The 13,297-nt window shown below is 40.3% G+C and overlaps 1 protein-coding gene across 2 annotated transcripts in view; it reads right to left on the bottom strand.

The window, feature by feature from the left end:
• PLXDC2 (plexin domain containing 2) overlaps positions 1 to 13,297 on the bottom strand; it is a 411,878-nt gene that overhangs the window by 242,822 nt on the left and 155,759 nt on the right. For both annotated transcript variants that reach the window (XM_073801628.1, XM_033852419.2), the window contains exon 3: positions 4,410 to 4,621. In XM_073801628.1, coding sequence (XP_073657729.1) covers positions 4,410 to 4,621 — 212 coding nt within the window. The remainder of the gene's footprint in view (positions 1 to 4,409; positions 4,622 to 13,297) is intronic.

The raw sequence follows: 13,297 nt of genomic DNA, 5'->3' as shown, positions 1-13,297 counted from the left end.
GCTACACTTATAGGATCCATAAACCTTATTTTTAATCTTCCCTTCTTCAAGTTATCCAGGTACTTTGGAATCGAAGCCAAAAAAATAAAAATCACACTTGACAATCCTTCTCAGAAACATTTTCATTGTCCCAAGAGAGGGAATATGAAGTTCCAAATGCTGCATGTGAAAAAGTAGGAAAAAACCACACATTTGGTTCCATGTGTTAGAAAGGACTGATTTCTGTAAAGTGAAGAACTGTAAGTTACCAACAGCATTACACAGGAATAAGCTGAGGAAACTGAGCTTTATGAAGACCAGTAATTCTCACCAAACACTGCTCAGTCCCTCTCCATCCCATAAGGCGCCCTTGATGCTGCAAGAGCTCCACCCCAGAAAACGGAAGGGCAGCCAGCAGCGAGGTGGAGATCCACGTGCTGCTCGTCCATGCACGTGTCCCTGCGGTCACGGAATTCACTGAAGGCTGCTCAAGCACGGCCAAGTCATGCATGGACTTCAATCTAACCTGAAAGTCCCTGGAGCCCTTATATTCCCAAAGTAATTACAAAAAGCATGCTAGTGACTGCTTTTAATACCTACTAATCAGGGGGAAGTACTCTTCTTTTTTTTTTTTTTTTTTGCGGTACGTGGGCCTCTCACTGTTGTGGCCTCTTCAGTTGCGGAGCACAGGCTCCGGACGCGCAGGATCAGCGGCCATGGCTCACGGGCCCAGCCGCTCCGCGGCACGTGGGATCTTCCCGGACCGGGGCACGAACCCGTGTCCCCTGCATCGGCAGGCGGACTCTCAACCACTGCGCCACCAGGGAACTTGCCCAAGTGGTTATACACCCACATGAACAGAGGAGGTACAAGAATAGAGGTCTCATGTAAAATAAAATGCAGATCGACAGTGGCGCTTGCCAAATGTTGAGTCCCCACTTACTCATCAGGAAATACGAACTGTTTCAAAACATCTTTATATCTTCATGAAAAGAATACGAAAAAAAGAAAACAATGACAACAGCAATGAAACTTCAATTGGAAGATTCTTTAACTGGGATACTAAGTTTTACGATCCCTCCATTATCTGTTCTTGTGCAGAGCCAGAAAAAATACTGTCAAGTACCAAGTTAAGAAAATAACAGCTTTTGTTTATTTCAGAGTGAATTTGTGCCAAAATAGTAAATATGCTATTGTCTTTTGCTTTTGTCTTTGTTCAGTGAAAGTGGGATACAAAGTCTAGACAATGACAGAAGTTGGGGAGAACATGCACAGGAATGCCATTCTGGGTGGTTTAAGTCTCACTGGGATACAAATTATTTTAACAGCCACTGCTACAATCAGGGCTCTCAGGCCAAATAATTCTGATTCCTGACATCGACTCTGGAAGCTTCTAAAAGGCAAAAGCATACACAGTCGTTCATGCTCATTGCTTATATTAAGCAACATAAATCAAAATGCTATTCCTAAAACATAAGAAAGATCTTGTCACGATGCCCAGCACAGAGCAATCACTCTATAACCATTCGCTTCCTTTCTTTCTTATTTCCATTTAACTCAATCGGGCAAAAGTATTTTCCCCAAAAGAGACGCAACAGTTTTCAAAAATACTATTTCAAGGGCCAGGATAAGTAAACTTTACAGAGAAGTTTCTGATGTAGGCTTTTGCTTCCAGAACTAGTGGTGGTGCCGAGGGGTGACTTATGGGACTTTAGATCCCCAATAATCTCCATCAATCCCCAGCACCCCATAAAAATAAACTCAAAATAAAAGCAGTCCTCTAGTTATGAAATCTAGCTTCAAGATGAGTCCCCTTTCAGCCAGACTGAAACCCTGAAGTTACTCTATCGATATTCAGGTGCTACAGTTATCCAAAATCATTACATAATCAAACAGCCATTTATTTTTTCTTCTATTAGAGGAAGCAAAGCCAAGTAGTAAGGCTAAATCTTGAGAGCTGGGCAGTCCTGGGTTTGACTGCCAGCCCTTTACTCATTAATGAGAGACCTTAGGAAAAATACTCAACCTAAAACTGAAAGTACCCTCATGTTAATCACTGAGATTAGCCAGTGAAACTGGGGATGCATATCTCAGCAGGCTGATGTAGGGACCAGATAAGACGATGACCATACAGCACCTGGCAGGTCTTAGCACCAAGTGAGTGCTCAGTGAATAGCTCCCTGCATCATCCTTCCTCCTTTTTACTGATTCAAAATCTCTGACATTACATGGTCTCCCTCTATTAAGGAAAAAAAAGAGAAAAACTGGCTGAATAACAGAATCGTGGCTATACTAACAACTAGAATTGTACTGATACTTTGGGGAGTGTTAATATATCCCTGAGTAAAAGGATTTTCTATTTTACCAATGATTAGAAAAATTCAGCATCCTGCACGGAGATCACAGAGTTCTGGGAGTCTGTGTTCTCTCCCTTTAATCTCAATAGGTTACTAGTTCTGGGCAAAGAGGAAACATCTCTGCTTCTGTTCAGCTTTCCTTTCTTTATGCTGCACCCTGGCTCAAGGGCAGCCCAGGGAGGAATTGTGTTGCCTACCCCGAGTTGTTACCACGACATTGTTGCCAAAATAGCAGGTACTCTGCAGGAGTCAGAAGAGCCTCTGACAGATATTATATGAGTTCTGCTCCTGGCACATCATCCTCTGTTGTCTGTTAAGGGCCTGACGGGGGCAGTCAGGGGCCACCAGAGTCACAAACTAACTAAGGCGATGGAGAGGGGTTTTGAAAATCTTCGGGCTCTCACCTAAAGAGAATCCCAATGGCCTGTGCTTCATTTCTGAAGATTCCACTCACCATGAGGGAACAAAATGATGCTTTGATACCATCTGCAGAACTATGTCATATCTGTTTCATGAAGTTGAGTTCTTTTCCTAAATAATGAGTATTTCAGGGCAGTAAAAAGAATGCTGCCTGGTTCTTTAAAATAGAAACCTGTTACCTGGGACATAGTAGGAACTAAACCTTCAGATTGAGAGAATATACAAACGGACAATGTCCGGACCATAGATAACAACAGAACTCTGACCCCAACCTCTAAAGCAACCAGTCCAGGGAGCCAAAACGCAATCCTGGCAGCCATCGGCCCAGAAGGGGCAGGACTTGATTAAAAACTGATGGTTTCTCTATTTTTTGTCCCTATGCCCAACTCTGGACCAACCACAGAAAGCCATGTATGTTCCCCAATCACGAGATGCTCAGCTTCTGATTAGCCTACCTCCAGCTTCTCCGTGCCAACAACCTCTAATCAGAGCACACCTGCAGCCTTCTCTTTTTTTAACGGAAAAACTTTCCCACTCCTCTGCCTGCTTTTGAGTCTCTGCCAAAGGCAAGTGATAGAGGCTCACTCCCTGGCTACAACAAACTGAATAAATAGCTTCTGTTCTCATTTGAATGGTTTTTGCTTAGTTCCATAAGATTCACTTGTTTGTGTCTGTTATATCTAGTATACTAACAAGATCATATTTTAGGATTTGCAATGCTAAGGACTATGGAAACTTAAGCAATGCAATACCACCCTTGAGGCCTCTGGGCAACCCCAAAATCTGCCTAGAATGTGCCTTCAGCAGCCTTCCCTACTTGCCAAACCCACCTCCAACCGTCCTTCTCTTTCCAATTTGTGGCTCCAATTATCACAAAGAATTATGTACAGTAATAGAGTGACCAACCATCAGTTTGCCCAGAACTGCCCCATTTTAGGCACTGAAAGTTCTACATTCCAGGAAACCCCTCAGTCCCAGGTAAACTGGGACAGTTGGTCACCATGCAAGACTCCTCATAATGCCATGCTGTTCTGAGACTCAGCCTTTGCAGATGTAATTGCAGCAATCTTCTCTTTTACCATCGACAAATTATCAACCTGGTGAGCTCCTCTCAATCTGCCGAGCGCGAGCCTAAGTGCCCACTCCTAGGCCTCTTTGACAACAGCCCATTCCCTAATCCCAAGCAGATGATCATCCCCTCCTCTATGCCACACTGGCCTGTGTATACTTTTGCGCATATCACATGGCATAGGGATGAGTTGGTTACGGCGTTTACACTTTCTGACCCTGTTACACAATCATCTCCTTGCAGGCAGGAGATGGACTGTATTTCCCTTTGTGTCTCCTCACTGACGTCACCACAGCAAGCCCATGTTTGTCTGTTTCCTGAGTAAGTGCATTCGTGGGTGATTAAATGGCTTAGCTATTATTTATTTTATTTATTTAACATAATTATAATTACTTATTGAATTCCTGAATATTAACAAATTAATTATTTATTAATGAATTAAATTGATCCTCTACAAAAAAGTCCATAAGTTCCAGATTGAGCCGAAGGGCCAGCTTATAAATATTGATACATATGTGGAAGTTGGGTGCCTTGCAAGAAACAGACTTATTAATCCATTTCAATTACCCAGATCATTGACCTACCTCAATCTGGGTGGTGTTGTCCTGCCCGTCGTCCAGGAGCAGGTCCGTGAAGCCTCTGCGCTCTGGGGAGTCTTGGCCCAGGCTGGCTCGGTTTGAGTCTACCACCTTGAGAGAATCCAAGTGCCTTTTCCACCGGTGGCTGAATGCATGGGAATCCACCTCCACCTCCTCTTCTGTTTGTGGGAAGGCCTGAGCAACCTGATAGTGCCAATCTGTTTGAAAAAAAAAAAAATAACGATTTACCACCTGTTATGCATCATTTGCATGCTTCCTAATAGAGAAGAAAAATATTCTGCTAGTCAAAAGAAGAGGAAACTAACTCATAACAGTGAAATCTGTTTAACTGTAATATTTTTGAGTTGGTATGAATATCTCCGAGTAGAATGCAATTTTAGGACACACCATGATAAGTCGTGACAATGGTTAATGTGCACATCCAGCAGAGTCCCTAGAATAGTTGTGCAGCCCTAAAGTAATGCACTTTTATTCCCTTCCTTGCCCGTCCTTCACACACACCCTTCATAAACATTCTCTAGTTGTTCTGAGAAAACAAACTACAATCCAAACAAAGGAATGAAACTAAATGATTCCCAGCACATTTGAAAATACAAATCAGACATGAATAACTTGTGAGTTTATATTATTTCATGTGAGTTATGCTGGACAGCAGAGAGAAAACAGAGCATTTGAATGGGTTAAATAATAGATGGAGTGACCTTTGTGCAAACGTGCTAACCTGCCTTGTAGCTCACAAGTCAGACTTGGTTCACTGCCGAACTCATTTAATAAGCCACGTCCTCGGGAGGCATCACAAACGCTCTTGCTCATTTGAGCTGTTCTCACCTTGGAATCTTGTCAGGGTGGTAAAGGATGACAGTGATAGGCACTTAGAGAAATGGATGGGAAGGCAAGGAGATCAAATCACAAAGGTATTTTAAAGCCATCTGCAGGGACTGGCCTTGCTGACCCAGCTCATTCTGCTACTACAGGAGGGAAAATTAGATTTAATCATTACTCCTAGTCTTTCATTTCAGTGGGTCAGCAGGGGAAGGTGTTCCACAATTATGGGAAATTCAGTGTCTGACCAACAACAGTTCTCCTCTAGGCAACTATTACCAAAAGATACGAATTGACAGGCTTTATAACTGGCAGGATATGGGTTCAAAAAGCGCTAAGAGAGCAGTGATTTAATTACAGCTGTGAGGTTCCCATCAATACAAGAACGTTCCAAGGAACAAAAATGTATTTAATGAAGCTTATAATACCATTAAATCAGTTACTTAGAACTCTAATAACCAAGTTAAGGCTTCCACTACTAATCACATGCAAATGGTCTAAAATATCTCCCTTTGAACTCAGAAAGATGCTAATCATTCTTCTAGAGGGGCTATTCTTTGATTTCACTGTGAATTTAAATGATCTGCCACTGCCTAAAGCCTTATTGGATACAGTCTAGAGTGATGCACTACCACAGTGTTGGCAATCTAGACTTTTCCATGGGCTTGTAGAATATTAGAGCTTAAAAGAGTCATGGAGATGGAAATGGCCAAAAATTCCACAGAAAGGAACCCTAGAGCCAGAAAATGTAGCACTGTGCTCAATTCACAGAATAGCTAGTTGTAGGCTAGGAAGAAACCCAGGTACATAGAGGGTTTATCATGGTCCCCTCCCACCTTCCACACAGTAAATGTTCAATATGTATGTCTAATGAGTATTTTACAGAAAATGTTTCTTTTGTTTGTTTGTTATAAATTTATTTATTTTTGGCTGCATTGGGTCTTCGTTGCGGTGCGCGGGCTTCTCATTGCGATGGCTTCTCTTGTTGCGGAACACGGGCTCTAGGCATGCAGGCTTCAGTAGTTGTGGCATGCGAGCTCAACAGTTGTGGCTCTGGGGTGCAGGCTCAGTAGTTGTGGTGCACGGGCTTAGTTGCTCTGCAGCATGTGGGATCTTCCCAGACCAGTGCTCAAACCCGTGTCCCTTGCACTGGCTGGCAGATTCTTAACCACTGCACCACCAGGCAAGGCCCGAAAATTTTTCTTTTTTAAGGTGTTGTCCCCACTGGACATTGAATAATGCTCAATAAATGTTTGTTGACTGACCAAATGAATGAATAAATTGTAGACAGTCTCTCTGGAACAAAAATGATAGGACCAGGCACAATTAAGTACGGAAGAAATACTGTACAAGGATTCAGGAGACCTGGGGTAGAATTCTTTCTGTTAGGTTTGCTGAATAGGGGATATTGCATGATTTACAAAACTCTCTGTGCTTTAGTTACCCTATATTTCAAATGGAAATGAAAATATCTTACCTGCAAAAGCAGACAGCTTTTCCTGAGTATGTGCCAGGTTCTAAGACTTATGATTCTAGGCAAAGCTACATAAAGCAATTTTATTTGCTTTGTTTAGATATCCTGCCTCATTACCAAAAATATATGAGGCAGCTTACAACAAAAGTACACAATAAAGTTTTATAACAACCAGATAAGGCCTCGTAGCACAACACTCAGATTAAACTTTAGAGCTGTGCATTCACCTTGCACTGGGGTGGTGGCTATCTGAATACAATCATGTAGGAACAACTGAAAATCTATAGGATCCTTACTAGAATGTCAGTGCAGATAAGAAAGACAGCAAATATCATGTAGTCAATGGATTAAACAGTCCTAGATATAAAAATATTATTTTAAAAAAATCACAGAAAGGGAAAGTCTCCAGCCAGAGGTTTCTCAGTTCTTTATAATGTAAATCAGAAAAAAAAACAAAAACACCAAAATCTCCAAAGAAGTAGTCTTTATTAAAATCTTCAACTGTTGGTTTCTTTAAAATAGATGTTATCATTGGATATTAATTGCCTGATATTAATTTTACCATTATCCTTTTAGATTTTTATAACACAGGACAAAACATAGTACTTTTCATGATGCCTGTTAGGCCAGTAACGTAACACTAGCCCCTGTGGCCCTGGCACAGAGCACAGAGTAGACGAAGCAACTAACACTGGAGGAGCTGTCTGCAGAGGAAGTCTAGTTCTCGTCTTTGATTGCTTTTTCTCATTTTCTCCCTGCCTTCTTACCCTAAGAAGGAGCTTCAAAACTTAGGGAGGATAAAGTCCATATTCCCCACTGCTAAACTAATTAAACAAGGAGGCCATCAGACTGAGGTGGCTCTAAAACCTTAGCAGCCTACGTAAGTAAACCCAAACCTGAGCCTGCAGCTGCCTCAAGGTTAAGAAATCAAAACCTAAGAACAGGGCTTTCCTGGTGGCGCAGCGGTTGAGAGTCCGCCTGCCGGTGCAGGGGACGCGGGTTCGTGCCCCGGTCCGGGAGGATCCCATATGTTGCAGAGCGGCTGGGCCCGTGAGCCATGGCCGCTCAGCCTGCGTGTCCGGAGCCTGTGCTCCACAACGGGAGAGGCCACAACAGTGAGAGGCCCGCGTACCGAAAAAAAAACAAACAAAAAAAACCTCAGGACAACCAGTCACAAACTTACACCTAGACTTTTCTGAATCAGGCAAACACTTAAGCTACAGCCACTCAAATAATTTCCTTGTTTTCTTCTGCCTTTTCTCCATAAAATCTCTCCCCTCGTTGGGGTTCTTGGAGTGTTCCTAACCACTTCTGGTTTGTGCTGCCCCACTGAAATTGATTTTCAGTCAAGTAAACTCTTAAAATGTTGAATATGCCTTAGTTTATCTTTTAACACCACTTAAGTTGAAATTTGGGAAGTCTGATTAGTGTGTCAAACTCTTGTTTTTGTGATGAACATTCCAACTCATTTTTAGCTAGATTATCGGGGAAGGTGAATTTAACAGACAGGTAGGCCTCCCGTATAAAACAAGCACAAATGCTTCCTCTAGCATTTACAAGGGTAAGTCCCCAGACAGCTGCGGGTTTTGGTGTTTGTTTTTCACTTTCTGGCAGTGTTTTATGATTTTTTTTGCTTGCTTTGCTGTTGTATTAATTGCTATTACAGCCGTTGATTAGTTTGTCTCCCTGATGGACATGCTTGCTCCTTCTAGAATTTACTACAGTAAACTTTGTAAACTGATTACTCAATCACTTGCTGGCTCTGACTGTAAAGAGTAAACAAAATCTAAGGAAGGAACTGAGGGTTTTCCAATGTGAACATTTGTGAGCTTTAGTGCCTAGCCTCTGTGAATTTTCTTTGGGTTGCTATTGTATACCTAATTCTTTTTCTCTGGTTAGGTTATGAATAAGCAAGGCGACCCAATCGTGCATAGAGGAGACATTCCTATTTGCTCATAATTCAGTAGTACGTGGTTCATCAAGACTAAAGTATGAAATTGGCTTCGATTTTTAACCCATTTCAGAATGATTTTTAGAGAAGATAAAACAAGTCAAAAATGGATGTTTCCAGAAATAAAGACTGAGAAAAACTGGCAAAACCACAGCCTTGTTATCTACATTGTAAATTACTCCTATGCACTTCATGGGCTTTCTAACTCACAAAAATATTTCAAATTATCCTTTAAATCACCACCAAAACAAATCATTCAGAAGAAAGGTGAAGGGATATATGTAATATAATTTTTCCCTTCCCAGCTGTAGTGAAAACAAAAGCAATAGGAGGGATCTTTGAATAGTCTGGTTGCACAGACTGTCTGCTTTCTGTCCACTGTGTGTTAATTAAACCACTGATGGAAAACCGTCAAAGAGAATTTTCGCCAACATGTTTTGCTACAGTTGTTAATCACATAGCTCATGGAAACATTAAATATATCTAAGGACTTCCATTTGGATATAAGGAGAGAAAGCAAAAAGACATATTTTTGTATATTTAATATATAAATTGACCTTAACACATCCTTGAGATACTTTATTTGATAAAAACAGCAGATAAAGTATTACTGAAGAAGGTATTTCATTACATTTCAAATAGACCATCATTATGAAACCCAATAATGTCTAGTTAATCTGAGAGTAAAATAAGAAACTCATGTACATCTTCATATTATTCTTTGCAAACCTTGCAAGTCTCTTTTGTGCTATCATCTACTATAAAATAAAATCATTTAAAATAAAAACAAAAGGGAAGAAAGCTGTTCTGGGTTGGATGTGTTTATATCTGTGTCTTATCCTAATGATTTTATTTAAATACCTTACATCTAGCTAATAGTTGAATGCATCTTTAACTGTATTTCTTGAGTCTTGCATACAAGCCGTACATACAATATATGTCGAATGACCAAGGAGTGACCACATAGATTGACATGCATCTTGTGCAATGAGGATCCGTTATGACTGCACCTTCTGACATGCACTTTGGTCTGCACTTCACAAATGAACCAAATCATTCTTGTGGATCCTCTGCAAAAACGTTAAGACTTTTTACTGCAAACAGATTTACTGGCTAGATTCATCTGACAATAGATAAAATTATTCGGCTAAGGTAGACTGCCATATGGCTTCACATCTCAGTTTATTACGGAAATGAAGAGGAAATTCCATACAAATGGTATACTCTTGGTTCTGTCCAATAATGAACTGTCTATGTAGTGGACTTGGAGGTTTTGACTGATAGCATTACAGAGTAAGATAGCTACAGAAGAGAAAGCAGACAGAATGTTTTGTCGAGAGACATTAAAGGGTTTGAGTGGGACCTGGACATCATTTTCTTGTTAAGCTTCCCACATGATTCTTTGTGTCCCCCTGGTTGAAGACCACTGCCCCGTGCTCTAGCCCTACCACAGGTCATGTCTTTACCATCTCTTGCCTCCTACCTGGTGTTACTTTCTTCAAACTCTACCTTCTCCAACCTTTTCTCCATCTGCTATCAGAGATACCTTTTAGATTTATTCACTTCTCTTTTCTGATTAAAACCTCTAAGGCTCCTTACCACCCAACAAAACCATAAAACACCTCATGCTCTTGTTCTAACCCCTCTTCCCTGTCTCTGCCTCCCCCATCATGCTCTATGCTCCCACCACACAGAATTTCTCAATCATCTCTTTACCTGCAGTGAATACCTTTGCATGGCAGAAAGCCCTTCCTCACTCCAGGGCTTTGGGAAATCTCACAACTCCTTCAAGATCCAGTTCAAATAGTGTCTCCGTAAATGGAGCCTCCCTTGACTCCTCCAGGTGGGGCTAATTGAGTTTTCTTCTGTAATCCAATAACCCTTTTCACCTGACTCTTTAAACCCTCTTCCAACAATCCCCACTTCAGTGTGAGATGGTGCAGAAAAGAGTTATCACAGCGGGCCTGAGACTGCTATCCTTAGAAAATCTTGTTTGCAAGGTTGGCCCTGGCTGGTGCCTGGGAACTAAGATTTGGGGAGGGTTCCCACCATCCCCTAACAGGTAAGAGTGGCTCACTGTGGCTATACTGCCTGGGCAAACACTACTGCTTATGCTGACAACCAGCCTTCCTTTTGGGAGTCTGGAATTTTGGTTCACGGTAGATAGAAGGTGGTTATGTGAGCAGTTCCCAATAAAAACCTTGGGCACTGAGTTTCTAATGAACTTCCCTGGTTGACAGTATTTCACATGTGTTGTCACAACTGGCTGCTGGTGGAAGTAAATGCTTCCTCTGCGCTCCCACTGGAGAGTGCTCTTAGAAACCTGCCCTGCTTTTCCCAGACGTTAAAAATGCCCCAAGTGCCTTTTCCTTTTATGAATTTTGCTTTGTATCCTTTCGCTGTAACAAATCACAGCTGGGTCTTACGATTCCTCCTATCATATGACCAAACCTGAGGGTGGCCTTGGAGACTCCTGACACAGAGATGTTTCAGAACAGGACTTCTATCTTATTTATATTTTTTGTCCCATCAGTACAAACATGGATATTGAAATATAATAAATATCCAAAGTTTTCTGAAAAGCAAATGAAGGAATGAGTAAACAAATGACTGGCCAGGTTGCCGCTCATCTGAGACAGCATCTTAAAGGATTATGTATGCGATCTGCTGTCCAGCTTCTTAAGATTTTAACCATGTTTCTTGCTCAGTCAAGATAAAAGGATGGAAGAAGGCAAAAACTATGGGAAAACAAATCTATAACAGCTTCTCCTTATCGGATATGAGTTTGACTCAACAAGAGCTCACTGGCCAGTTGGGTGATGTTCAGCAACACTCGTGGTTGCAGTTCTTTCCGGTTCATGAACTCAGTAAGAAACAGAACACATGTCTTTGAAGAATGTGGGCATGGCCAGTGAGATTGAAAGCTATGAAGTAGTTGAAAACAAGGACATTTTAAGTGAAAAGTGGAAAACAAGTGGAGGGCTACTCTAGAAGTTTGAAGCATAAGAGTCCAGGCTCTGAGGCGCAGAGCAGGAGAATCATAAAGGCCTAAGGCCGAGATGTAAGTGGCCTGCATACCCCTTACTCTCCGCCCTTCCCCTTCTCTGACTTCTGAGTCATTGCAGGGTTCTTGGTCACTGTACAGTGTTTTTCTGGTGAAGAACATTAGCCAGTTCAAGAAAAAGTACACAGGAAATGAAAGGGAATGGGAAAATGTAACCAAACACTCAACCCAAAATATGCACAAAACCAGTTACACGTTAAAATTGTAACAGTTTTCTAATCTTACTATTAAATAAAATAATAAGAAGACATTTTAATTTTATATATAAAATGGTTAATTATCCTATGGAAAACATGATTAGCCTTATGAGCAAATGTTAATATTTAAGACAATTTTAAGGTATTGTTGCATATTTACTAAAATATTAAAAATAAAGAGAAAGAATAAAACTGTGTTAACAGTTATAAAGCAGAAGTGTTCTATGCATTGCTTCTAATAATGGGTTAATAATAGTAATATTACTAATAATAACTAACCTTCATTTAGGGTTGGTAGAATGTCAGGCACTGTTCTAAACATTTGCAAACATTAATGTATTTGGCATGTATCAATACTATTATTAACCCCATTTTACATATGAGGAAATTGATGTATATGATATGGTAAGTGATACACTAGGAAGGTAACCAGAGCTTGGTCCATAGGCTTGGTTTTGACTATCATCTAATCTACCTATGATTAATCTTTAAGGGATCAAATTAGCAATGCATCAGAAAGCCTAATGATACGACACAAAGAAACAATCTAAAAGAAAAATAAATAAGACAGAATGTGCTATTTAAAACGGCAAAATTATGTAAATAATCCAGCATGTGAAAACAAATAAGGAATAAAATACCCCATCAAGTTGACTGCCAATGCGAGGAAACGAAACACAGCCAATGTAAAAACATAGCAGAAAATAATAGCACATTAATATTGATTATATTTTTTAATTATATCTTGAAATGTTGGGAAGTACTTTAAAATAAATAATCTTGTTAATTGGGCATTTTCTATTAACTGCCTAGTAGAAATTTAAAAGAAAAACTGAATTCCTTCAAGTAGACTCAAGCATTTGTTTTACTATGACGACAATCTCCTGTTTTATAATAAAAGATGATTGTCAGAGAACTCAGGCCATCCACTTATTTTTCAGAGAAATCTGTCAGATTTGGAGAATAAACTTATTTCCATGTTAGCCATAGTCTACAAACAGTGAAAATAGCATTTAATTAAATCTGAGAGTCTTTTAATAAGGTTCTTAGGATTTTCTGCAGAAAACATAGCATCATGAACCCAGAAAGCACATGGAATTTTTAGGTATGTGACCTCCTGCTGTGTGTGAAATAAGAGGGGGCAGCTTTACATAGCTTTTATAGTCCCTCCCAGCTTATAAAAGTCTACCATCTACTTGCCAGCTAAATATCTTGTTAACATATTTTAGGCTATTTGGGATCATGTATTAAGTATTCTACATTTGTTTTCAGATTTACTATTTAATTTGTGAAAATCCATGCATCATGAACTTTAGAGTCTCCATAGCTCAATAAAAAAGTGAAACTATTTGGTAAAATACCTTA

Source organism: Tursiops truncatus, chromosome 2 (genome assembly GCF_011762595.2).
Source record: "Tursiops truncatus isolate mTurTru1 chromosome 2, mTurTru1.mat.Y, whole genome shotgun sequence".
Taxonomy (NCBI): domain Eukaryota; kingdom Metazoa; phylum Chordata; class Mammalia; order Artiodactyla; family Delphinidae; genus Tursiops; species Tursiops truncatus.
This window is presented reverse-complemented; position numbering and strand designations above follow the sequence as displayed.